Genomic DNA, 26,600 nt, shown 5'->3' on the forward strand with positions numbered 1-26,600 from the left:
TGACTCACCCTCTGTGTCACTCTTCCTTTCAAATAAATAAATCTTTAAAAAACATTAATAAAGTAAATTTTAAAATATTCATGAAAGTAGAATTACACAATAAATTCATCTCAGTGCAGAAGAAAACTTTGAAATTTTTTCATAATATACATTTTCCATGAACTTTATGAAATATTTTCATAAATTCAACTTGGTATCCTGGACTAGATCCTGAAATAGAAAAATTACATTAGTAGAAAGGTTGGTGAAATCCAAATGAAGGCTACAGTTTCACTAATATACTATAAGTGAGCTCTTCATCATCACAAATGTGCCATAGTCACATGAGAGTTAACCTCTGGGGAGACTGGATAAAGAGTATAAGCTTTCTGCTCTATTTTTCCAACTTTCTGCATACTTAAAAAATTATTCCAAACAAAAAGTTTATATCTGAGTAAGTTGGAGAGTGATAAGAATTATGGTCAGAGCCTTTATCACCTACAGTGAAATCACGTTCACTCCAAGGCTGACTCATGATTTACCAGCACAATCTAATATACTGCCAGAACCTCATAACGCAGGGGTCTCCAAGCTTCCTTTAAAAAGATCCTCTGCGCTGCCCTTTGCCCTCCAGATCTGCTGGACTTTATATGTATGGTATAGTCCAGGGGAATCTTAATGGATTTTGTGTTGTATGCCTATTGCTTTTACAATAAAATGGACATTCCTAGGATCACTCATTAAGCGAGAAGAGTCACTGAAAGTAATCTGTCCTCCTTGAATATTAATACTAAATAAGGAGCAGCAAAAAATAAAAACATCATTTAATGTGAGTTAAATTAATATTATAATGACAAAAAGTACACAGTCTAACATACTAGGAAGCATCTTTTACAAAGTAACTTCCAAGACTTGCACCTATGAAATCTGCACAATTGAGAACCCCCCAAAGTGTTAAAACTCGAGTGATATGAAATACCAATTAGCCAAGCTAGCTGCATAATCTGCACTGTAGAAATCTGAGCTTAATAATAAAGTAATTGGGGCCAGTGTTGTGACATAGCGGGTAAAGCCGCTGCCTGCAGTGCCGGCATTCCATATGGGTACCAGTTCAAGTCCTGGCTGCTCCACTTCTGATCCAGCTCTCTGCTATGGCCGGGAAAAGCAGTAGAAGATGGCCCAAGTCCTTGGGCCCCTGCACCCACATGGGAGACCCGGTAGAAGCTCCTGGCTCCTGGCTTTAGATTGGCTCAGCTTCAGCCGTTGCAGCTATCTGGGGCGTGAACCAGTGGATGGAAGAACTCTCTCTCTCTCTCTCTGCCTCTGCCTCTCTGTAAATCTGCCTTTCAAATAAATAAATAAATCTTTAAAAAATTAATACAGTAATTAAGTGATTCATTCTTCTCCAAGACCACTGGCTAGTAAATGGGCCTCTTCTCCCCAAAGCTACTAACAAGGGCATTCTGTCTGAGAATACCCAAAACACCATTCTCTTGGGTGCAATTCTGAAATCCACAGACAAAAAGAATTGAAGAGTTGGGGTTCCAGCAGGAATGACCTCAGTGAGAAGAACTTTGATTGGCACTTACAAAGTGACCGGGCAAATGTGGAGATTAGACCCATAACCAGACTTTCCAAGTGACCGTCAAAATGTTTCCTGCTCACAGCTGGGAAGGGTAAAAATTACGGGTGACCTTGAAGGCACCCTGCAAACACCTGAATGTTCTCTGGAGCAGTCAGAGATGACAAGAAGGTAACAAATAGGAGGAGTTTTAAACCACAGAGTTCAGCATCAACATATGTGAACTGAAGAAAACACTCAGAAACTTGAGAACGGCACAAAGTGCTGAGCTGGACTGAGCCTAGAATGTCCCTTAATCAACAGGCATTCTTTTGGAATTCATTCATTCATTTCATGGATACTATTTACAAGGAAACTCAGGAATACATTTACAGAACAAGTAAGAAAAAGGGAGGAGGAATTGTACTGAGAAACTTGGGAAAAAATCCTTCTACAATGCATTCTTCCACTTGGAAAATAAGCACTTTGGGTAGCTGTATCAACTTTTTTTTTTTTCTGTGAAAACACAGAGAACCAGGTTTCTCTGAAGAAATTGCTAGATAGTACCCTAGCAGCTTGCATTAATAATCAAGTGGTGATATTTTTTATCCATATTGATATGTTTCTCTTTATATTCTGAATAAATCAAATTTAAAAGCCTTTTTTTCTTTCCTGTACTTGTTGCCCAAGGGTACAAGATGAGATACACAAGGTATCTTCTATCTCTTATGGGCTTTTTTCTTGTTTGTGAAGCTTCTTCTGGCCTGCACCATATTAACATATATTAACAGCATTTGACCTGGCTGAGGCATACCCTGCTCACAGCCAGTCTTCTCATGCACTGTAAATGCTTCCTGCTCTTCTCTCCAACCTCTGAACATTGAAGTGAGGTAGGGGTAGGTGTCTTGCACAGTGGTTAAGACACTACTTGGGACACCTGCATCCCGTATTCGGGTGCCTGAGCTTGTATCCTGGCTCTCCTTCTAATTTCAGTTTCCTGCTAATGCACACCCTAGGAGGCATCAGGTTTTGCACAAGTAGTTGGATCCCTGCTACCCATCTGGGAAATCTGGATTGAATTTTAGGCTCCTGGCTTGGATCTGACCCAGCGCTGGCTGTTACAGGCATTTGCCTTTCAAACAAAATTAAAACAAATAAAGGAAAAAAAATTTAAGGAGGAAATGATACAGAACTTGTTCCTTGGATCCTTTCTTTTACTATATTCTCTCCTTAGAGGAAGTTATTCAATGTTTGCAGTTTTATAAACTATTTGTTCAAAGATGATACCTCCCCAGTTTACATTTCCAGCCCAAATATCTCCCCTGAACTCTGTATATTCCAATTATCTACTCAGCATTGTAATTGGGGTGTTAGTAGTCATTCCAAATTAAAACGTGCAGCCCTAAGCTATTTTTTCCCAATCCTGCTCTTCACACAGAATTCCCCATCAGTAAATGTCAACTCTGTCTTTCCAGTTGTCAAGAGCGACTGCAGAATCATCTGTGACTCCACTTTCCCACATTCACTCCATAGGCAAATTTCCCTGGCTATGTCTTCAAAATATATCCAATTGCTTCTCAACTCGTCCACTGAATAGCTCTGGTCAAAGCCTGTGTGGTTATAGCAGCCTCCTCCTTAATTCTATCTCTGCATTACATGGTCTCAATGCAGCAGCCAGAAATTCTTTTCCTATGTCTTGCAATATCCTACTGACCATTACTTAAAAATCAGCATGGGGCAGGGGTTTGACCTAGTTACCCATATTCCCTAGCAGAGCGCCTGTGTTGAGACAGGGTTCTAGCTCCTGACTCCAGCTTCCCACTGGAGTTCTGACTCAAATAATTGGTTTCCTGCTTCCCACATGGGAGACCTAGATTGAGCCTTTGGCTCCTGGCTTCAGCCTCAACTTAGTCCTGGCTGTCACAGGCATTTGGAGGAATGAACTAGTGGATGGTAGCTCTCTGTCTTTCTCACTCTGTCTCTCTGCCTTTTAAATAAACATAAATAAATAAAAATTAACTTGTGGGAAGAGATATTCGTGCAGAAAGCAGATCATAATGACCTGCAACCTAAATTCATTGGAAAGCAAGATTACATAGCAACAAATTAGTTCATTAATGAGAAGTATAGCATATTGAAACTAATCAGAACCTTGCAAATCAATCAGTTCTAGGTTCCCATCCTGTTGGTACAGTGAGTGCTGTGGACAGAGCAGGGCTCAGGGCTATTACTTCTCCAGTGTCAGGATCCATGAATTTTTTTCAGAATATCTTCCAGATTATAAATGTTCCCCCTATGTCTGCTGATTTTTTTCCTTCAGGTAACTGGTTAATTACAGAACTTACGCAGTTCAGCTTCATGAAAGGATCTGTTGTTTGTAACTTGAGTTTCAAAATGAAGTGCCAGAGCTAAAACACTGTTTTCTGTGACTTGTAATTCTGTTGAATTTTGAGATCATCTAGGGAGTGAACTCATGTTGTTCTCCTCAAACTGTGTGAAGAGTTTTCATTGTCAGAACCCGGGCTCCGCCCTCGCCCTTGCTGGCTGTAAGCAGCAACGATGCCAAAGCCACCATGGTTACACTGTGCTGGGAGTTCTCCAACGCGAAACTTGGCTGGGTGAACTCTGTTCCTCCTCTCCCTCAACGGAGGCTATATTTGGAGAACCAGTTTACCCTGCTCTTCTTTGGATTTTTTGTACTTATTTTTTAACAATTCTTCCCCCTTAATCATGCCTGCCTTGATATTAAGCTTATAATATAGCATATACATGGATATTCCTACTTAAATGATGAGTGCTTAGACTTCTAAGAGTTAAGTAGGTTACTTATAGATGTAGACATTGACAGAATTGTAGATATAGATTATTAATCGCTGCATTTGACTGACTGACTTTGTTCTTTGCAAGTTCTTTACCTATGTTTACTCTATTGATGGCAAAGATTAACTGGTTTCATTCAGTTTTTCATTTTGAGATTATATCACTCAGGACTGTTGTAACATTAAACATTACTTTTTGTAAAGCTATGTTAAAGTACAGAGTCAAAGCACTGGCGTTATGGTATAGCAGGCTAAGCCTCCACCTGTGGCGCTGACATCCCAAATAGGCACCGGTTTGTGTTCCAGCTGCTCCTCTTCCGATCCAGCTCTCTGCTGTGGCCTGGGAAAGCAGTAGAAGATGGCCCAAGTGGTTGGGTCCCTGCACCCATGTGGGAGACCTTGAGGAAGCTCCTGGCTCCTGGCTCAGCTACAGTCACTGTGGCCATTTGGGGAGTGAACCAGTGGATGGAAAAGCTTTCTCTTTGTCTCTGCCTCTCTTTGTCTGTAATTCTGCCTCTCAAATAAATAAATACATATTTTTAAAAAAATTACAGTTAATATGGGGCCGGCACCATGGCTCACTTGGTTAATCCTCTGCCTGCAGCGCTGGCATCCCATATGGGCACCGGGTTCTGGTCCTGGCTGCTCCTCTTCCAGTCTAGCTCTCTGCTGTGGCCCGGGAGGGCAGTGGAGGATGGCCCAAGTCCTTGGGCCCCTACACCTGCACGGGAGACCAGGAAGAGGCACCTGGTTCCTGGCTTTGGATCAGTGCAGCACCGGCCATTTGGGGAGTGAACCAATGGAAGGAAGACCTTTCTATCTGTCTCTCTCACTGTCTATAACCCTACCAGTCAAATAATAAGAAAAAAAATTACAGTCAATAAGTAGTAAATAAATTTATTGAACCTAGTAGAGTTCAATGGACAGCTACTATTTGCTACCACCACTATCATCAATATCATCATCATCCATCTCTATTTTGTTCCCTCCTCAGGTCATTCCCAGTATAGTATGTTGACTTCTAAAATTTCTGCACAAATGACCCTCATAAAATAAATTCAGTCTTGAATTATCTATCTTAACTTATAGTCTTGATAAAATCCTATATGTGTAGTGTTTTCTTCTTAAATTTACTGCTAAATTTACTGTAATTAGGCAAGTATTTTTCAAAATGTGGTCCTTGAATCACTGCATCATCATCACCTGGAAGGAAATAATGAGGGGTAGTAGCCAACATTTTAGTCAAGGATCCAGGAGATTGCTTTGTGCACCCACACGGGAACTAGTGTGAGTCCACTTATAATCTACTACTTCTTCAATGCTATTACTTTTTCCAGTTAATTTTGATGATGAAAATGAGATTTATCCCAGTGCATACTTAAAGTAATCCACATTTTCACAATATAATGCCCTAGAATCTATAGAACATGATAAATGCATATCTGATGCAGTCAACTCTATTTACCAAAGTTCATGTGTTAGAAACTTGATACAGGGCCAGTGTTATGGCGAAGTGAGTTAAGCCACTGCCTGTGATACAGGCATCTCGTATGGGTACTGGTTCACACCTCTGCTACTCCACTTCCCATCCAGCTCCCTGCTAATGGCCTAGGAAAGCAGCCCCCCTACCCTCCCTCCCACCCACACTCCCACCCTTCTTCCTCCTCCCTTTACTATTCCCATTCTTATTTTTTACAAAGATATATTTTCAATTAACTTTATACACATAAGATTAGCCCAAACCTAAATAAAGATTTCAACAATGGTATGAGAAAAAAAAAAAAAACCTGTTTCTGAATAATCGAGACAAGGGCTGTTCAAAATCTATAGATTATCTTTTAGGTGCTCCATTAGTTATGACAGATCAGGGAGAACACACGGCATTTGTCTTTTTGGGACTAGCTTATTCAAACAAGTATAATGTTTTCTAGCTGCATTCATGTTGCAAATGAGAGGATTTCTTTTTTTTTTTACTGCTGTATAGTATTTTTTACTGCTGGTGTTCATATCCCATAATTTCTTTGGCCAGTCTTCAGTTGACAGACATCTTGGGACTAGATGAGTAATGAGACTAGATTTTTCTAGTAGTTTATGGAAATCAGAATTGATCATTTATAGCCAGATTTTGTATTTCAAAAACACAGTCATTAAATATCTTCCAAGTCACAGAGGAGACTCTTGTGCTGGATGCCAATGGACATAGGAAAAAAGATGCTTTAAAATAGATAATGAATCATTTGCAAGATGAACTATTAGTATTACTGATTAGATCAAGTACCTTCATCACCAAAGTATATGTTTCTCTTGGTTGCCTGTACTCAAGTGATATTAAGTATTTATAAGTGAAGACCAGTGAAGCATTATACTAAGTCTATAATTACAAAGCTAATTGGACTTTTCAGACCAAGAAGAAATAATATGGCCTTGGATCCACAGAATCTTACATCTGGAAGGAATCTAGATAATTTCCAGTCCAACTTCTCATCTGGATTAGAATATTTCAGTATAAATATCTGAATACGTTAGAAATTCCTTGTATTTATCTATAAATATATCATGTTCTTTCAACAGTCATCAAAGTAATTCATTGGTTCAAACTGCCAAGTCTATTTTTTTTTCTCCTGGTATTTCCTTTCCTAAAATATCAGATCCCATCTATTTTCTTTGCCATATTGTCTCTGAAAAGTTGTGTATTGTTCAGTTAGTTCCCAGATACTTCTCAGTCACTAATACAGAGCCTCCCCAGGCTTATAAGATAGCCCTTATTCAATATGTATTACTTTCTTGGGAGAATTATGTAAGTTAATTATATAAATTATATTGACAAGAGAGGAAGTCATATTGTTCTAGAGGTGGAAATTTTTTTTTTAATAACATCAAGGGAAGAAGAGTAACAATTCCCCTCCTGTGCCAGGCATCATCTGACCGTCAGGTTAAGAGATTGTTCAGAAACGATCTTTGGAGCAGAATACCACACTTGCTTAACATATTTCCTTACCCCTCAAACCTGGAATTATCTGCAAGTGCAGTGGAAGAGCAGAAATAGAACTGTAGCTACTAGTTCCACTTTTTGAGACAACACTTTTGGGGCAGGGAGCTATCCAAGACAAAAGGAAGGAAGAGATGGCCCTCTAATAGCACCTGTTATAAATACTGTTTAGCCACCGTTTTAATAAAATCGTAGTCATTCTTCTCCAGTTCACCAAAACAGAACAAAGGTGCCTCAGGAGCCTTGGCTTCACAAACATGCTATTACAGGATGGAGGAAAACTGCTCTGCTATTGCTATTTCATATCCTTTCTGGGTGAAAGTAAATAAATAAACACTTTAAAAATAATAGATTTCTGATCATCTGAATTGTAAAACTAGTATCTCATCAACAAGTTGAATCTTAATTGAGAAATGAAAAATTATTTTTATTCCAGGATAATTATTTTCCAAGAAAAAGTTTGCCAAATAAACAAGTGTTATCAGTGATGTATTATAATGACCACTTGTAAATTCATTGTTGAATGGAACCCTTATATCTACATAAGATACAAAGCTATGCAGTTGACCATTTAATAATGTGATTAAGCATCTGAATCTCCCAAAAGAAACTTGGTAAGAACTGCTTTTCTTTCACCTTATTCCTCATTTACATCCTTACTAATAAGGCAGAGGATTATCTTTTGCCATTGGATTACAGTGTGGTGATCAGTATAGACTTCAAAAGAAAACTCTCTTGGCCTAGAGGAATGAAAAGCATTGGATCAATAGGGTGAATACAGTTAGTTACTGTGCAGAGGGGACAAGACTTCACTGCCAAATTGTTTGTAACTGCACTTATGTTCTGGTTGCAGGAGATGACTGAACAAGAAAACACAAATGTCAAAAAAAAAAAGAAGGTGTAGGAATTTAGCCCAGTGCAGAGCCCTGAGTTGAGAGAGAACCGACACAGGCAGTAGAAGCACTAACATGCTCCCACTTACCTAGTTCACAGCAGCTCCTGGTCTTGCTCCTGCAGACCACATGCTCCGCTCTCTGACCCCATGGCCTCTCCTTCCCAATACTTTCCTCAGTTGACAAAATCCCTAGCAAATTCATAGGTTAAAGTATTAGCAACTTTCCTAATGCTTTCTGCCAAGTGTACTAGGACCCTCCTAGGATGTCTGTCAGCTGATCTAGTGGATCCATCACCAGTCTGCTTCAGCTCCTTTGCTTATCATTTCAACAGACTGACCAGTCCCTGAACAAGTACAAAACCTGCAATCTCCCCTAAATAGCTGCTCATTAGGATGTCATCCTAGCAGACAGTACCAGCCAACCTGAGCACTTAGGATGCCGATGATTCTCTTCCCTGACCTCCAAACAGATAGAGAAGAACTAGTCTTGCCTTCAAGATGCTTTGACGTCATGGACAATCTAAAATAGACAATTCTGACTTAGTCCATTTTCTGTTGCTATAATAAAATACTTGAAGTCAAGTAATTCATTAAAAAAGTGACTTATTTCTCACCATTCTGGAGGCAAGAAGTCCAAGGTCAAGAGGCCACATCTGGTGAGGGACCTCTTGAGAGTGGGGACTCTGCAGAGTCCCAAGTTTGGCACAGGGCATTACGTGGTGAGAGGGTTCACAAGAGCCAGCCAAAGTGGCTTTTATAACAGACCTACTCTGTGATAGCTAACCCATTTCTTCAGGAACCATTAATCCATTAACCCATGCATAGAACAAAACAATCAGGAGGACAGAGCTCTCAAGACCCAATCACCTCCCAAAGGTCCCACCCTTTGCAACACCATTAGCATAGGACCTTGGAGACTAAGCTCTCAACACATTGATTTCCAGATGATACGCCCACACCATAGCACTGACATAGCTTGAACAGAATTGCACAGTAGCACGTCAATCATTGCAAATTGTTTCAGACATGATAGTACGAAACAAAATGGAAATAATAAAAACATTTACAATAAGGAGTTTGTTAGGTGAGTTACAGCACATTCATGTGCGAGAATATTATGCAAATATAAAAATTATGACAAAGACAGGAAATTATTGATATGGAACTATAACTAAAATAATAAGTATTGCACACTACAGTTTTTGGTCTAGAAATATTTATGTACATAATAAAAATATGGAAGTATGTAGAATGAGATATTAACAGAGGTTATTTCTAGGAATGGTTGTGTGGGTGATCCTTATTTCCTTTATGTTTTTCTATATTTTCTGTTTTTTTCACTTTGTATATATTTTATTATAAAATAAAAAATCAAAATATTTTAAAATAATTATAGTCAGGGAATTAATGGTAGATGGTTTTCTGGATGAAGAAATCAAGCATCACTTGATTTTTGAGAGAACTGATGACTACGGATTGGAAGAGAAGCAAGTGGGAAAAGCTTAGACAGGAAGACAATCATGCAAGTAGGAGAAACTACTACTTGAATGTTAGGAAATGAAAGTTGAGTGTTTGAACGGAAGCTGGGAGAATAAAGGAGTTCCTTCAGTTTGGATCCTCCAAGCTTCTGGAGATGCTTTTCCTACTACCTGGAACATCAACTGATGAAGACATTCTTCAAGATCTAGCTGGGATAACTTCCTCTATGACACCTCCTTTGACTCTGGCTTTGTATTTTGTCCCCACTGTGCCCTATCCATGCACAGAATACATTGTATTGTTGTACACAACACATTGTATTGCATTAATTGATTTTTAATTTGTTTAAGCCATATCCTAAACAGCAAGCTCCAGTAGGGTAAGGGATATACTTTTCTTCAACACAATCTTGCCATATAACAGATGTTTGTGCAGGATAGGTCTGAACTGATATTAATTGAATTTAAATCATTTTGGAGAAGTATTGGTTAACAGAGTGTTATATTTGGTAGTATGCATAAACAGAGGTTTTAAGCATATACTTCACTGATGTATGAGGATGGTTTTTCTAGAAGATGAAGAAAGCAAGCATTACTACTCTATCAACTGTGTTCACCAGAGACTAGAGTAGGCAGTTTTAGAGAGACTCTCAATGTACAATGTTCGATGGTACCAAACATTATCCATATAGCAACCTGCCAAAAGGGCAAAATTTTTTTATGTATTGCAGGTTGTAGATTCCTGTTACAGAGAGAAGAATGGGTTGACCGCCACTGTTGAAAATATTTTCAACAAATTACTTTGATATCACAAAACTCCAATCTCATGCCCACAAGCCTGGACCACAATATATGCTGCATTTTTTCAACTTCTGTAATAGTCTATTTTTTCCTATAACATCTAATTTAGGAAATAATGTGAACAAAGAATCATGCATACTGACTTAATGAACAAAATGTTTTTTAAAATTGTCAACACAGTTCCATCAGATCAAGTGCTACTCAAAGCTCTACCAAACTTTTTTTATCCATTATATTCCAAGAAATGATATTTCATTAATTCTTGTAGTCTTTAAAGATTACATATTTGATCTAATTCTACTCAAGGGGAAATAGTTCTGCCTGTAATCCCTTCCAAAGAGATAGTTTTGTTTAAACTGGACTATTTTAATACAGAATTACTAAGGTTGAGAAAGTTCAAACTTAACCCAGTCCCTTTTTCTTTAGTTCTTCATTGTATTTTGTTGCACATTTTGCTAGTAGGAAAAAAAGTACTAATTTAATCACTCCACTTAACAAGTGAGTTTTCATTCTGTTCACGTCCTTTTCCACTGCAGGTATGAAGTTAACTGACTTTGTAGCCATCCAAAACCAATGACAGGTGTGTGGGGGTTTACAGAAATTTCTCAAAAATTCCTATAAGGGGAAAAAAGTGCAACCATTTCTTGAACATTGTATCAGTTCTTAGGAACCATGACCTAGATATCAGCAAAATGGGAAAGTCTTTTCTCTTACTGGAGGCAGATTTACTGTGGACAAACCCTTATTCATTATTCAGTTTAAAGATGTGAACCAATTTTCTGTTTAGCAAATTTCATCTAAAAATTAAAATATATTTAACTAAGGTTTTTTTCCTATAGTTTGGAATTATTTTATTCACATTGAAAGAAAGAAATAAAATAAAACCCCTTCATTATATAAACAAAACTCACAAACTATCAATAGTCTGCTATAAAGAGAATGATTCTCAGTGATGATTTTGCTTGTGGTATTATCTGCACAACAGGAAAATGCAGAAACAAGGTGGATATCAATATTTATTGGATAGATTTTAAAGTAATAATTCCTATTTTTTTTTTTTTGACAGGCAGAGTGGACAGTGAGAGAGAGAAATGTCTTCCTTTACCATTGGTTCACCCTCCAATGGCCACTGCGGCCAGCGCACCACGCTGATCCAATGGCAGGAGCCAGGTACTTATCCTGGTCTCCCATGGGGTGCAGGGCCCAAGGCTTGGGCCATCCTCCACTGCACTCCCTGGCCACAGCAGAGAGCTGGCCTGGAAGAAGGGCAACCGGGACAGAATCCAGTGCCCCATCCCTGGTATGCAGGGATGGTTCAATATTCAAAAGTCAATCAACGTAATCCAGCACATTAACAAATTGAGAAACAAAAATCATATGGTTATCTCAATAGATGCAGAGAAAGCATTTGACAAAATACAACACCCCTTCATGATGAAAACCCTAAGCAAATTGGGGTTAGAAGGAACATTCCTCAACACAATTAAGGCAATCTATGATAAACCAAAGGCCAGCATCATATTGAATGGGGAAAAGTTGGAGGCATTTCCATTGAGAACTGGCACCAGACAGGGATGCCCACTCTCACCATTGCTATTCAATATAGTCCTAGAAGTCTTAGCCAGAGCCATCAGGCAAGAAAAAGAAATTAAAGGGATACAAATGGGAAAGGAGGAAGTCAAACTATCCCTGTTTGCAGATGACATGATACTATATATAGAGGACCCAATAAACTCCTATAAGAGGCTACTGAAACTCATAGAAGAGTTTGGTAAAGTAGCAGGATACAAAGTCAACGCTCAGAAATCAACAGCCTTTGTATACACAGACAATGCCAGGGCCGAGGAAGAACTACTAAGATCAATCCCATTCACAATAGCCACAAAAACAATAAAGTACCTTGGAATAAATTTAACCAAGGAGGTCAAAGACCTCTATGATGAAAATTACAAAACACTAAAGAAAGAAATAGAAGACGACACAAAAAAATGGAAAAACCTGCCATGCTCATGGATTGGAAGAATCAATATCATCAAAATGTCCATTCTCCCAAAAGCAATTTACAAGTTCAATGCAATACCAATCAAAATACCAAAGTCATTCTTCAAATACCTAGAAAAAACGATGCTGAAATTCATATGGAGAAACAGGAGACCCAGAATAGCTAAAGCAATCCTTTACAATAAAAACAAGGCCGGAGGCATCACAATTCCAGACTTCAAAGCATACTACAGGGCAGTTATAATCAAAACAGCCTGGTACTGGTACAAAAACAGATGGATAGACCAATGGAACAGAATAGAAACACCGGAGATCAATCCAAACATCTATAACCAACTCATATTTGACAAAGGACCTAAAACCAACCCCTGGAACAAGGACAGCCTCTTCAACAAATGGTGCTGGGAAAACTGGATGTCCACATGCCGCAGTATGAAGCAAGACCCCTACCTTACACCTTATACAAAAATCCACTCAACATGGATCAAAGAACTAGAGTTGCGCCACGACACCATGAAACTAATTGAGAGCATAGGGGAAACCCTCCAAGATATCGGAATAGGCGAAGAATTCCTGGAGAAGACCCCACAGGCACGGGTAATCAAAGATAAAATAAACAAATAGGATTACCTAAAATTGAAGAGTTTCTTAACAGCAAAGGAAACAGTCAGGAAAGCGAAGAGGCAACCAACAGAATGGGAGACGTTATTCGCAAACTACACAACAGATAAAGGATTAACAACTAGAATCTACACAATGATCAAAAAACACCACAGAATCAAAACAAACAACCCAATAAAAAATGGGCCAAGGACCTTAACAGGCATTTTTCAAAAGAGGAAATCCAAATGGCCAACAGGCACATGAAAAAATGCTCAGGATCCCTAGCCATCAGGGAAATGCAGATCAAAACCACAATGAGATACCACCTCACTCCGGTTAGATTGGCTTACATACAGAAATCAACCAACAACAGATGCTGGCAAGGATGTGGAGAAAAGGGGACACTAATCCATTGCTGGTGGGAATGCAAGCTGGTAAAGCCACTATGGAAGTCAGTCTGGAGATTCCTCAGAAACCTGAACATAGCACTACCACAGGACCCAGCCATCCCACTCCTTGGAATATACCCAAATGGAATTAAAGGGGTGAAAAAAGCCATTTGCACCTCAATATTTGCTGCAGCTCAATTCACAATAGCTAAGACATGGAATCAACCTAAATGTCCATCAACGGATGACTGGATAAAGAAACTATGGGATATGTACTCTATGGAACACTATACAGCAGTAAAAAACAACGAAACCCGGGCATTCACAACAAAATGGAGGAAGCTGGAAAATATCATGCTGAGTGAAATAAGCCAGTCCAAAAGGGATAAATATCACATGTTCTCCCTGATCGATGGCAACTAAACGAGCACCTAAAATGATACCCATTGAAGTGAAATGGACACTATGAGAGACAATGACATGAGCAGCCCTTGTCTAGACTGTTGAGGAAAAACTTACTATTTTGTTCCTTTAGTATTTTTGTTGTTGTTGTTGTTGCTCGGTATGCTCTACACAAGACCACTGGTTGAACTCTGGAATCAATGCACAACCATTCTTAAGCGTTTAAAAATTAATAGGAAATTGATCTCTGTGGAACATGGGAGTGGGAATAAGAGAGGGAGGAGATATATAGGACGGCACATACTCACTCAGACCTACATCCAATGGTGGAACTGGAAATGTGCCAGGGGATTTCAACTCAATCTTACCAAGGAGGCAGGTACCAATGCCAGCACACTTGGTAAAGAGACAAATATAAATACACAACTGATCCAAAAGATAGGGTAAGTGTCGAAGAGATTACACAAATAAGACCAGTGTAAGCAAATAATGAAAGATAGAATCAAAAGGGTTGAGAATGATCCTGCGGGGTAAGCAGGTCACACAGCAGACTCATAGAATGGCAAATGCCCAAAACAGCACTCCTGTCTCAGAATCAAACCTTGGGACATTCGGATCTGACTAAAAGGTCCATGAGAGTCTCTCAGGCATGGAAAGCCATGACATGGTGGCAAAAAACAATCTAAATGAAGGATCCTGGTGAACAACACTCCAGCAGAAGGATCAGGCCTTCAAGGAGAGAGGCGCCTTTCTCTGAAGGGAGGAAGGAACCTTCACTGTGATATGGCCTTGACTAAACAAATTCAGAGTTGGTGAACTCAAGGGGCTTCCATAGCCTAGACAGCTCATAGCAAGAGTCTCGGGTGATTGCTGACGTCATAAATAAGAGTGCCAATTGTTAAATCAACAACGGGAGTCACTGGGTTCATGCTCCCCTCGCAGGATCTCTGTCCTTAATATGTTTATCTATGAAACTCAAAAACAACACTACTAGTCGAACAATACCCTATACCTGGTTCGGTTGTGTGAGTGCAACCTGTTGAAATCCCTGCTTAGTATATACTAAATTGATCTTCGGTATATGAAGGTAACCGAAAATGAAACGTGATGAAGGGGGGGGAGGGGAGAGGAAGTGGGTGAGGGGAGGGCCACGGGAGGGAGGGAGGTCGGGGGGAAGCCACAACAATGCAAAAGAAGCATTTTATATTCTACTTAAAACTATTGGTTGAGCTCTGTAATTAATACACAATTACTCTTAGGTGTTTAATTAATGCTATAACTAGTACTCAAATAGTATTTTACACTTTATGTTTCTGTGTGGGAGCAAAATGTGGTAATCTTTACTTAACATACGCTAAATTGATCTTCTGTATATAAAGATAATTGAAAATTAATTGTGATGTGAAGGGGAAGGGGAGAGGGAGTGGGAAAGGGGAGCGTTGTGGATGGGAGGGAAGACACGGTGGGGGGGGAGGAGGCTATTGTGGTCCAGAAGCTGTACTTTGGAAATTTATGCTCATTAAATAAATTAAAATAAAATAAAATAAAATGATACATACACAGCAAAATTAAATATTTCTAGATTTATGGTGCTTGAAAATAAACAGGAAAAAATTAATACCAAAAAAAAAAAAAAGAGTCCAGTGCCCCGACCGGGACTAGAACCCAGTGTGCCGGCGTCGCAAGGCAGAGGATTAGCCTAGTGAGCCGCGGCGCCGGCCAGTAATAATTCCTATTTTAAGTTTCTCTATTAACAGATAATGAGCCAAACTAAGAACATGATCTCCTTGGCATCTTTCTAACCATTTTACCTATTATAAGTCCCTTTCAATAACAGCATAGACACCAATGGACATTGAGTAGTATCCAGTATGCAAAAATTGTATTACTCCTTATTGTTTGCTGCTTTTCTTTTGGGGCTTTCAAAGCAGTTAATCCTCACTCCATCCTTATGAATCCCACCTCCTGGTAGGTGGACAAGTTGGGCTTGCACAGATTTAGACAGAATTTTACAGGCAAAAATCTGGTACCCACTGGAAATATTTGTACCTTGCTCTGGAAGTAGCAGAATTTAACCCTGTTCAATCACTTATTTTTCTTCCTAAGGGTTAAACTGGAAATGAGAGCAAATGGTAGACTACCCTGAATATGAAATGTTGAGTATTTGTTCCAAAGAATCTGCTCATCTGGAGTAATTGAGGCAGCTGGGGCTACAACTAGAGTGAAGAACAGAGGCAAGATTGCAGATCATGTCTTCAGTTTTTGCACAAGGGAAAAACATTTCAAATATCAGGTTGGATCCTCCTTGGAGTCTTGAATCCACTTCACATCCAAACAATATTAAACAAGGAGGAGTACATGTACTTCTTAGCATAGTCCACTTCCAGCAAGTGATGCAACGTACTCACGATGATCATGATAACTGAAATATTAAGTCAGTATGTGTCCCACACCTGCCTTGGAAGGAGAGTGCAGTTAATGCTGGGATACCTGACTGGCAACAGTATGGCAGAAAGTTCTTAAGATTATACACACATGGGGCTGGCACTGCGGAGTAGGGGGTAAAGCCATCGCCTGCAGTGCTGGCATTCCATATAGGCGCCTGTTAGAGGCCCGGTTGCTCCACTTCCCATCCAGCTCTCTGCTATGGCCAGGGAAAGCAGTAGAAGATGGCCCAAGTCCTTGGGCCCCTGAACCCATGTGGGAGACCTGGAAGAAGCTCCTGGCTCCTGGCTTCGATCAGCACAGCTCCAGCCATTGCGGCCAATTGGGGAGTGAACCAGTAGATGGAAGACCGCTCTCTCCTTCTCTCTCTCTCTCTCTCTCTCCTCTCTCTCTCTCTCTCTCTCTCTCTCTCTGCCTCTCCTTCTCTCTGTGTGTAACTCTTTCAAATAAATAAATAAATCTTTTTAAAAGAAAAGATTATACACACATGGGACTGGCACTGTGGCATAGTGGGTAAAGCTGCCATGTGCAGGTCCTGCATCCCATATGGGCACCAGTTCGAGCTGCTCCACTTCTGGTCCAGCTCCCTGCTAATGCACCTGGGAAAGCCAGTGGAAGATGGCCCAAGTACTTGGGTCCCTGCACTCATGTGGTAGATCCAGAAAAAGCTTCAGGCTCTTGGCTTTGGATCTGCTAAGCTCCATCCACTGCAGCCATTTGGGGAGTGAACCAGCAGATGGAAGATTCTCTCTCTCTCTCTCCCTCTCTCCCTCTCTCTCTCTGTAACTCTTTCAAATTAAAAAAAATCTTAAAAAGAAAGATTATACACACATCCATCATTCTCAGATTCCTTCATGGTCCCTGAATTTATGATGTTATTTCTCTTGGTAAACATCTAGGATTAGAATGGGTGGGTTACATATGTATATATTTAACTTTTGAGAAACCACCACACTGTTTTCCAAAGTAGTTTTCCTCATTTTATATTCCCACTAGCAACACAAGAGAGTTCCAGCTGCTCCACATACTCACCAACACTCAGCAAGTCCATCATCTCTCATTTCAGCAATCCTGGCAGGTATGTACTGTTATCTCATAGTTTTGATTTTTGTGTCTCAAATGACTAATGATGTTGTACATTCTTTTTCACGTACTTACTCGCCATTTTTTTCCTCTTTGGTGAATTATCTAATCTAGTCTTTTGCCCATTTTCTATTCAGGTTAATATTTTCCTTATTATTGATGTTTGAGAGTTCTTTACAAATTCTGAGCATAGGTTCTTTAAATGTTTCTTTCTTCAATCCTTTCTTTAATAACTTCACAAACTGATTCTAAAACTCATGAACACAATATACACAGAATAGCCAAAACAATCTTGAAAGAGAAGAGCAAAGATCAATGATTCAACACTATCTGATTTAAGACTTATGATAACTACAGTTATCAACACAATGTGGTTGTAGGGTAAAAACAGAGAAATAGAGCAATGGAACAGAAGACAGAGGCCAGAGACCAGAAAGAAATTATTGACAAAGATCTAAAGGCAGTTCGGTTGGGAGAGGCTTAACAAGGGTGACAGAACAATAGGATCTGCAGATGCAGAAACATTAACATCATATCATGTTCTACAGAGAAAAATAACCTCAAAATGGATCAGAGACCTGCACATAGTACAGACAACAAGGAATAGCCATGTAATTTTTGGATTCCAATGCAATGATGAAAATGTAGTTTTCAAGTTGAACAATTTCTAAGACTTTCAAGACAACAGCAGAGGCCGGCGCTGCAGCTCAACAGGCTAATCCACCACCTATGGCGCCGGCACGCCGGGTTCTAGTCCCCCGTCGGGGTGCCGGATCCTGTCCCAGTTGTCCCTCTTCCGGTCCAGCTCTCTGCTGTGGCCCGGGAGTGCAGTGGAGGATGGCCCAAGTCCTTGGGCCCTGCACCCACATGGGAGACCAGTGGAAGCACCTGGTTCCTGCCTTCGGATCAGCGCGGTGCACCGGCCACAGCGCACTGGCCGCGGCGGCCATTGGAGGGTGAACCAACGGCAAAAGGAAGACCTTTCTCTCTGTCTCTCTCTCTCACTGTCCACTCTGCCTGTCAAAAAAAAAAAAAAAAAAGACAACAGCAGAGTATTAAACCAAGTGCGGGGCTCTTCTCAGTACAGCACTCAACGTAACTGCACAGCTTGCATGCCATGAAACCAGCCCTGCCTAAAAATTATAAAACCTTCAGGGAGAAGGCTGTTGTTACCTGGCATTATGAAAGTTTTCTTATATCCAATGCCAAAAGGATAACTCATAAAAGCACAAATTGATAAACTGGACATCATCAAAATAAAAAACCTCTGCTCTCAAAAATGATTAAGCAGATGAAAACAACAAACTACAGACTGGGAGATAACATCTGCTAAAATTATAATAAATTTCAACCTCATTTGCCCAATATGTGTCAGACGCTATTCTAAGAACTTGTTACAATTTTTCACATACCAATGGTCTCCAAAAAGTTCATGGGAAATATACATTATTGTTTAACTCCATTTTCCATGAACTTTTTGAAGTACCCTCATACAGCTCAAATCATTTATGCATACAATGAGGCACCTCATAATGATGTTTTGGTCATCAATGGATCACATAAACAACACTGATCCTATAAGATGACAATGAAGCTGAAAAATTGCTGTCACCTAGTGACATCATAAAGTCTTAACACAATGCATCACTTTCGTGTCTGTGTGATGTTGGTGTAAATACACCTATTGTACTGCCCATTGTATAAAAATAGAAAGTATAGCACCTGCAGTTCCATACAGTACATAACTAGTTCATAATGATCATGAATGGCAATACTGCTGGTTTACATATTTACTGTACTACAATTTTCATCATTATTTTAGAATCTTCTCTTTCAACTTATAAGTAAAAAACTTTAACATAAAATGCTGTGCTGTGATACCCAGGCACCAGCCTCATACATGTGGTGATTAACAATCAAGGGTGACTATGCTGAGTGACTGACCTACACCATCTAGGCTTGCTTACGTGCGCACTGCGATGTCCCACAACCACCAAATCCCTGAATGGGGATTTCCCTGAATACAGCCACATCTGTATGACACTTAACTGTACTTATGTGTCAATCTCACAAACACCTTATAAAATAGACATAATTTTTATCCTCATTTCATAAAGGAAGGTACAAGAATTTAAGTTTAATGACCAAAAGAAGTAGCAAACAAAGAAGACAAAATTGGAGTCCCCACTGTCTTACTTCACAGATCACCCTCTTCCTACCTCCTAAAGTAAGAACAAATGCCACTTCTTTCTTCCCATTTTCTGTTAGACCTGAGGGATGCTTCTTAAAAGCCAGCTACTTCTTATTTAAACAGACTCTCTTTTAAAACCCCTGAAAAGGCCTTTTTGACAGTCACCTCTGCCCAGCCATGTTCAGTATATAATGTCCTCTTCCGACAAGCATTCTCCAAGTCCAAGCAAACCAAAAGGTTATCATTGTTTCCGGGACTGGTATCAGCAATCCAAGGGTAGCACAAGTAAGTTTGTTACGCTTAGTGCCTGATAACACAGCCTTGAGCTTGAATTGCCACATGCCCAATTTGCTGTTGGAGCAAGGGACATTCCTGCTGCAGAGTACATAGTGATTTCTTAACACCTTGGAAGAATGCATGTGCCTCCTTCAGTGACCACGTACATCTACAGAGCGACCAAGGCATGGGAACACTGATATTTTCTCTGTGAGTACGAGCCCACGCAGCTTCCTGGCAGACCATGGAGAAAGAAATCTCAAGTCCTAAAAAGGCACTGGGTTGAATAGCACAATACGCTTGGATACCCTTGCTTCGTGTAAACACAGGGTGACTGTGAATTCTAAGAGCCTGGGTATTGCAATTTAGCATGGGTCTGATTTGCATCCAGAATGCATCCTGAGGGAGGCTACAGATCACTTTGTATGGAGGAGGGGCATACACAGAACTCTGGTCACCAAGGTTTCCTAGCAATTCCTCTATGAATGTTCTACCCCAAGTTCCCATTGAGAAAATTTTGAGAGTGTCTAGCACTTTGATCACCATGAGCTTCGGGTTTGTCCAATGTATTTTTCCAAGTGTAAGTGAAGCACAGTGAAAAAGAGTCATAGGAAACCTAAATTTCCTTCTGGGCACAGTAGAAATAACGTAGCTTGGAAGGTTTACCCACAATCTGGTAACAGCTAAGTAAACCCAGTGCTGTCAGTACAAGCACTCTTTTCTGACTTCAGCTTTGACGTCAAGGAAGTGTCTATGCTTAAGTACACAGAAACATACCTTTCACAGTCCCTGGGACCCCAATTTCATGTCCAGAAAGAACAGGACCCTCTCCTCTGTTCCCATTGTATAATGTTTCATGTAGCACATTTTTTTTTTTTTTTGGTATCTTTGTATTTTCCAACCTTCACATTCATACATACAGTGTCTCTATGTATTCTGCCGGCAAGAGTTGGGGGTCACATTTTTGGGGTGTTCTTGCTCACCTGACCAAAGTACATTCCTTTGCACATCCCCCACATCCCTACAGTAACTCAGCTTAACTCTAAGCCAGTCACAAGGAGTATCTCCAATAAAACCTGAAACTTTGGCCCTTGGCAATGGCCACACCTAGGGTGTGTGCGCTCTGTGATTTAGCAAAGTCCAGAAAGACAGCTATGATGGTTTCTTTGTGCCACATACATAAAACTTAAATTTAATGTTAATCAAGTTAAGATACAGAGAGTTTTGAAATGCCAGTATGCCCTGGGCATATTAGATTAGTAAGATTTTACCAGGAAGATAAAAATCTTGGATTTAAAAAATTTTTTTTTTATTTTTAAAATTTGTTAGGAATGTTTAAACTCTAGTGAAGAGAAAATCTGACAGAACAACACATCTGTACATTTATCACCTGTTCTGACCTGACTGGTTCTAAAATAATAGTTTACACTCACTAGCACTTCCTCTTCCAACTTCCGTCTAACCATCATGATATTCTGTGTGTTTCTATTAAAAACATATGCAGTTATGCCTGCCTTTAAAAGCAAGGCTTTCCCTTGGGTTTTATAATTCTGATTTTCTTGATCATGTGTATGGAGACCCTCTATGGACGCACATTAAGTAGATGAGAATGTCACTTCTTTCCAAATAATTGTTAGAGGCAGTCATGTCTAAGGACTGGGGAAAGGAGGACTGTTGCATCTGCCTGAGAAACCAGCTCCCCATTTCATCAGGAAAAAGGAAAGTGCTCAGTGGAACAGTCATGAAGTGCCCACGTGGCCTCACAAGATACCTGCCTGGTGCGGGTATTTCAGTTCTGGGAAGGGTGGAGACAGGGAGAAAATGAAGTCCACACTGGAAGGCAGTAGGAAGAAATGAGGTCCGTGTCTCTTCCTCTCAGTTATCTGAGGCTGAGGCACCAGTCCACGTCAAGGAAGAAAATTCTTGTGTTAATTCACCTAGAAGCGACGTCTGGGGTGGGAATAATTGCAGGTTGGAAGCACTCAAAATTCAGTTCCCCACTGCCTAGGAGTTTCTAAGCTCATGTCTCACCTGAAGGGCTCAGTTTCTCCCTGAAGTGCCCACACAATACCCCCACCAGAGTTCACTGTCAGTTTTATTTTGAATCCTCGAAGGACAGCTTTTCTATCAGAAATCCAATACAAAAATCGCCTTTAATTAAAAACGCCTTTCTGCAGGGTGGGGCCCACGCAGGATCTCAGACACAGGAAGTGTGAAATTTAATGCTTTGTTGCCCAGGAGAAGACCGAGGGTTCTTATCACCTTATTTAAAGCGGGGTGCGCTAATACGTGACGCGGTGCGTTAATGGCCTAAATGAAGGCCCAGGTATGAATTTTACATAAAACGGATTAATAGTATATGTCATAGTGGAATTTTAAATACTCCGTGTCCATGCATTTTTAATCTCTACGTGCTCTACTTTCCTGTGCAAGGCAACCGCTTTTCTTTAGCTCACTTTTGCATCTTGATGAGGAAAAGAAAAAAGAATCTCACCACGTTTGGGTCGTATTTAAAGATCCCTTTACGAAAAACTTGCATTCGATTCGGCACGCCTTTCCTTTCTCCTTCGCTAAGCTTTAGCATTTTTTTTTTTAAGAATACAAGAAGGCTACACATTTCCATCCCATCCTTGTGGTTTCTGCAATTGTGAAAAGGCGAACCATGCAATAGGGGTGAAATACCGAAGAGAACGAACACGGGTCTTTCTCAAGGTACTGACAGGCCAGGGACCCAGCGGCGGCCGGCGCAGGGTCCCCGCGAGCAGCGCTACTGGGGGTGTCCGGGTGTCCCCGCGCTCCCCCGGCGGCCGAGGCCGGCGCGGAGCGAATTCCAGCCACACATTCCCGCAGTTCTTCGCAGGAACTTCGCTCTCTCCCCCCGCCCTCGCAGAGCACACCCCAGCCCGGCCCGACGCCCATCCAAGCGCTTCCCTCCGCGCCCCGACCCCACAGCGTTGACGGCATGGAGGGCCCTTCCCATTGGCCGGAGCGTCACTCCCCGAGGTGGCACTGCCCGCCTGATTGGCGGGCCACTCCCGGCCCCCCGCCCACCCCGGGGTGCCCCGCTCCCCGCCTCCCAGCACCGCCCGCGTCCCCGCCCGCGCGCCAGCCCGGCTCGGCTCGGCTCGGCTCGCGCTGCGCCCAGGCCGGCGCGCTGGGCCCGCCCCCGGGCGCGCGGCGCTATAAAGACAGCTGCGCGGCGGGCTGGGCCGGAGCGTAGTGCAGGAGGCGCGGCCGGCGGTCGGCTCCGGGAGTCGGCTCCGGGAGTGGGGCGGCGGAGACCCCCCCCCCACCCCAGACCCCCAGCACTGGCTTAGCGGGAGCTCGGAGGGGAGTGACCAGGGCACTTTCTTCCGCTGCTTTTGATTTTTCTTGCCTTTCGCTTTGGGCCGAGGGTTGCCCACTGAGCAGAGATCCCCCGGAGCGACCCTCCCCGTCAATTGTTGGAGCGCCGGGCGCGCCGCGGGTGCCCGAGCGCACCGGGAGCCGAGGCAAGGCGGGCCCCGAACCTGCCTGCGCGCCTCTCCTCACCTCAGCGGGTCCGCCTGCGGAAGGCGCGGGGCGCAGGGCGCGCGCGATGAAGGCGGTGAGCCCCGTGCGCCCCTCGGGCCGCAAGGCGCCGTCGGGCTGCGGCGGCGGGGAGCTGGCGCTGCGCTGCCTGGCCGAGCACGGCCACAGCCTGGGCGGCTCGGCGGCCGCGGCGGCGGCGGCGGCCGCGGCGCGCTGCAAGGCGGCTGAGGCGGCGGCCGACGAGCCGGCGCTGTGCCTGCAGTGCGATATGAACGACTGCTACAGCCGGCTGCGGAGGCTCGTGCCCACCATCCCGCCCAACAAGAAAGTCAGCAAAGTGGAGATCCTGCAGCACGTTATCGACTACATCCTGGACCTGCAGCTGGCGCTGGAGACGCACCCGGCTCTGCTGAGGCAGCCGCCGCCGCCGCCGCCGCCGCCCGCGCCACCGCTCCACCCGGCCGGAACCTGTCCGGCCGCGCCGCCGCGGACCCCGCTCACGGCGCTCAACACGGACCCGGTGAGGGGGCCGGGAGGGCGGCGGCGGGACGCGGGGGGCTCCCCGCTCCTCGCGGTGGGGTGGAGGGGGGGGTCCGCGAGAATGACAGCCCCCTCCCTTCGGGCTCTCGGGCCACCAGCCACAGGCGGGGCTCGGCGAGCTCGGGACCCGCGCGGAGCGCATCGCGGGCTGTCAAGTGCACAGCCGGCTCGGGGAGGGCTCCCCGGGGCTGCAGACTTGGCTGCGCGCGCCAGGCTGGCCGCGGGGGACGCAGCCCGGACCGTGCGGGCTCGCGGCTGGCGCCGGCTAACCTTTGCCTTGGTGTTGCGTGTTGCCGTTGCAGGCCGGCGCGGTGAACAAGCAGGGCGACAGCATTCTGTGCCGCTGAGCCGCTCTGTGCAGGTGAGCGCGCCTTGTCCGTCCCGAGTGGCCGGTGGCCGGAGACGCCCGGCCCTGGGGGCTCCTTGGTCTGAGGGGAAGCGGGCCCCCTCTGTTCCCGCCACCCAGCTAGCGAGTGCACCCGCACTTCTCCTCGGGGTGTGTGCGTGTAGCTGGGGAGCTGTCCCTGTCCGTGCAGACGCGGCCGGCGGGCTCCTCACGTCAGCCCTGCGCCCGCAGCCGGGCCACCCTCGTGGGCGTGGACAGCGCCCCGAGGTCCCGCGCGCGCAGGCTGACGGCCACAGGGGGCTGGCGGCGGGGCGCGGGCGGCCGCAGCTGCGGGTGTTGTCCGACCCGCTGGTTTGTTTGGGGTTGTTGATCAAGCATGTCTTGAGTTTGGTCGGCGGCGCCAGGCAGTCTGCAGCGGGAAGGTTCACACACCCCCTCTATTCATTCCTCTTCCACAGGTGTGCGGCCGCCTGCGCCCGAGCCAGGCGCCTGCCCAGGGAGGGGGAAGAGCAGAAGTTGGTGGAAAAGCCGCCGAGGGAAGAACACCTCAGCCAGTCTAGAAAACGCTTTCATTCGTCATTCCAAGAGAGAGGGCGAGGGAGGAACAATTAAAACTCTCATCCTTTTTATTTTTTTTTTTTTTTGCACGTTCATAAACATTCTGCATAGGTATTCTCTTTCGTCTCTTCATTTATAACCGCTGTGAATTGTACATTTCTGTGTGTTTTGGAGGTGCAGTTAAACTTTTAAGTGCGACAGGACTGATAAAATAGAAGATACGAGTAAATCCGACTTTAGAAGCCTACTTTGTGACCAAGGAGCTCAGTTTTTGTTTTGAAGCTTTACTAATATACCAGAGCATTGTAGATAATTTTTTTTACATCTATTGTTTAAAATAGATGATTATAACGGGCAGGGAACTTTCTTTTCTCTGCAAGAATGTTACATATTGTATAGATAACTGAGTGACATTTCATACCATGTATATATAGAGATGTTCTATGAGTGTGAGAAAGTATATGCTTTAATAGACTACTGTAATTATAAGATATTTTTAATTAAATATTTTTTGTAAATATTATGTTGTGTGTTTTTTTTTAAACCTATGGGAATATTTCTTTTGGAAAATTATTTTTCAGCTCAGTTGCAGAGCTCTTGATATTTTGAATGTCTTTTTTTTTTTTTTTTTTTTTGGTTTGGCCTGGCTTTTAATTTGTTTTTGTTTTGCCCCGTATGGTAGATTCGGAAATAACAGTTATAGATTGAGGTCTTGCATGACTGCATGAGATGTTTAATCACAAAATAAACTCGTTCTGAGTCCATTCCAATGTGTTTTCTTTCACCTAGATTGAAGTCTTTGTATTTGAAGCATACGTGTTGAAAATATACATTATCAGGTGTTTTTTTTAAATACAGGGTTTTATAGTGTAAAAATATAAAAGTATGTGTTTGTGTTTTTTAACTGAGGTCAAAATGGATTCTGGGTGGTTTTAAATATAGGATGGGGAAATGCTTGGAGTTTACGAAATCTGTCTTCAAAGTGAAAACAAAAAAATGCTTATCACTCTTCATTTTACACTAACGCTTAATGTCACGATGTTTCATGTCTGTACAGATTATTTAAATCATTGAAATGAAAAATGTTCTCTGCTTGCAACCAAAGGACAAACTCTTGGAAATGAACACTTTCTGCCTTCCTTCTTCCAAAGAATATTAATAGGCAACAGTGGGAGAAAAAAGATAAAAAGGCGTAATGGCAAATCCTTCAAGCAGGGATAAAAGTCGATCTTCAAACATTAACTTAAGTAGACCAAAAATTCTGATGACTGCATCTAGATTATTTTTTTATAAAAATGATTTTCACTATAGCTATGTTAGTTACTGCTAAGCTACTGTCCAATCTCTTGTGATGTGTAACTTTTACATGTGAATATTAAAGTAGATTTATCTGTCTTGTACTGTGATTTCTGGTCTCATTTATTTAAAACCTGACAATTTTTTAAGACTCTCTTTTTAAGGGAAGGCATTGTTTTCTAGGTTAGATAGACCTATCAGGGGTTTCTGAACATTATGCATTTAATGTGGTGGGTACTTTACACACCAGTTAGATGGAATTTTTAGAGAGAATTAAGTAGGATTTAATTGGGTGCTTTGTAAATAGTCAGCTGTGTGTGTAACATGGTCTGTTTGATTTTTAAAGGAAAGGATTTGTTTCAGATTATACAAGAATAAAAGTGTTATAGACCCAGGGGACTTTTTATGAGGTCAAAATCAAATATTTATACGTATATG

The 26,600-nt window shown here is 42.4% G+C and overlaps 1 protein-coding gene across 1 annotated transcript; it reads left to right on the top strand.

The window, feature by feature from the left end:
- Window positions 1-23,018: 23,018 nt before the first annotated feature.
- On the top strand, window positions 23,019-26,272 carry ID4 (inhibitor of DNA binding 4). Its single transcript, XM_051832583.3, has 3 exons — window positions 23,019-23,942; window positions 24,265-24,323; window positions 24,767-26,272. Exons 1-2 carry the CDS (start codon window positions 23,490-23,492, stop codon window positions 24,307-24,309), a joined length of 498 nt encoding a protein of 165 aa, XP_051688543.3. The 5' UTR covers window positions 23,019-23,489; the 3' UTR covers window positions 24,310-24,323; window positions 24,767-26,272.
- The last annotated feature ends 328 nt before the right edge of the window (window positions 26,273-26,600 follow it).

The sequence above is a fragment of the Oryctolagus cuniculus genome, chromosome 5 (assembly GCF_051225735.1).
Source record: "Oryctolagus cuniculus isolate XC-2025 breed Fujian yellow rabbit chromosome 5, ASM5122573v1, whole genome shotgun sequence".
Lineage (NCBI taxonomy): Eukaryota > Metazoa > Chordata > Mammalia > Lagomorpha > Leporidae > Oryctolagus > Oryctolagus cuniculus.

What these genes read in the sequence shown, in the direction of transcription:
- ID4 (XM_051832583.3), top strand. Translation starts at nt 23,490, where the DNA reads ATGAAGGCGGTGAGCCCCGTGCGCCCCTCGGGCCGCAAGGCGCCGTCG. An exon ending in CGGCGCTCAACACGGACCCG is followed by an intron (nt 23,943 to 24,264) that starts GTGAGGGGGCCG and finishes TTGCCGTTGCAG; the next exon opens with GCCGGCGCGGTGAACAAGCA.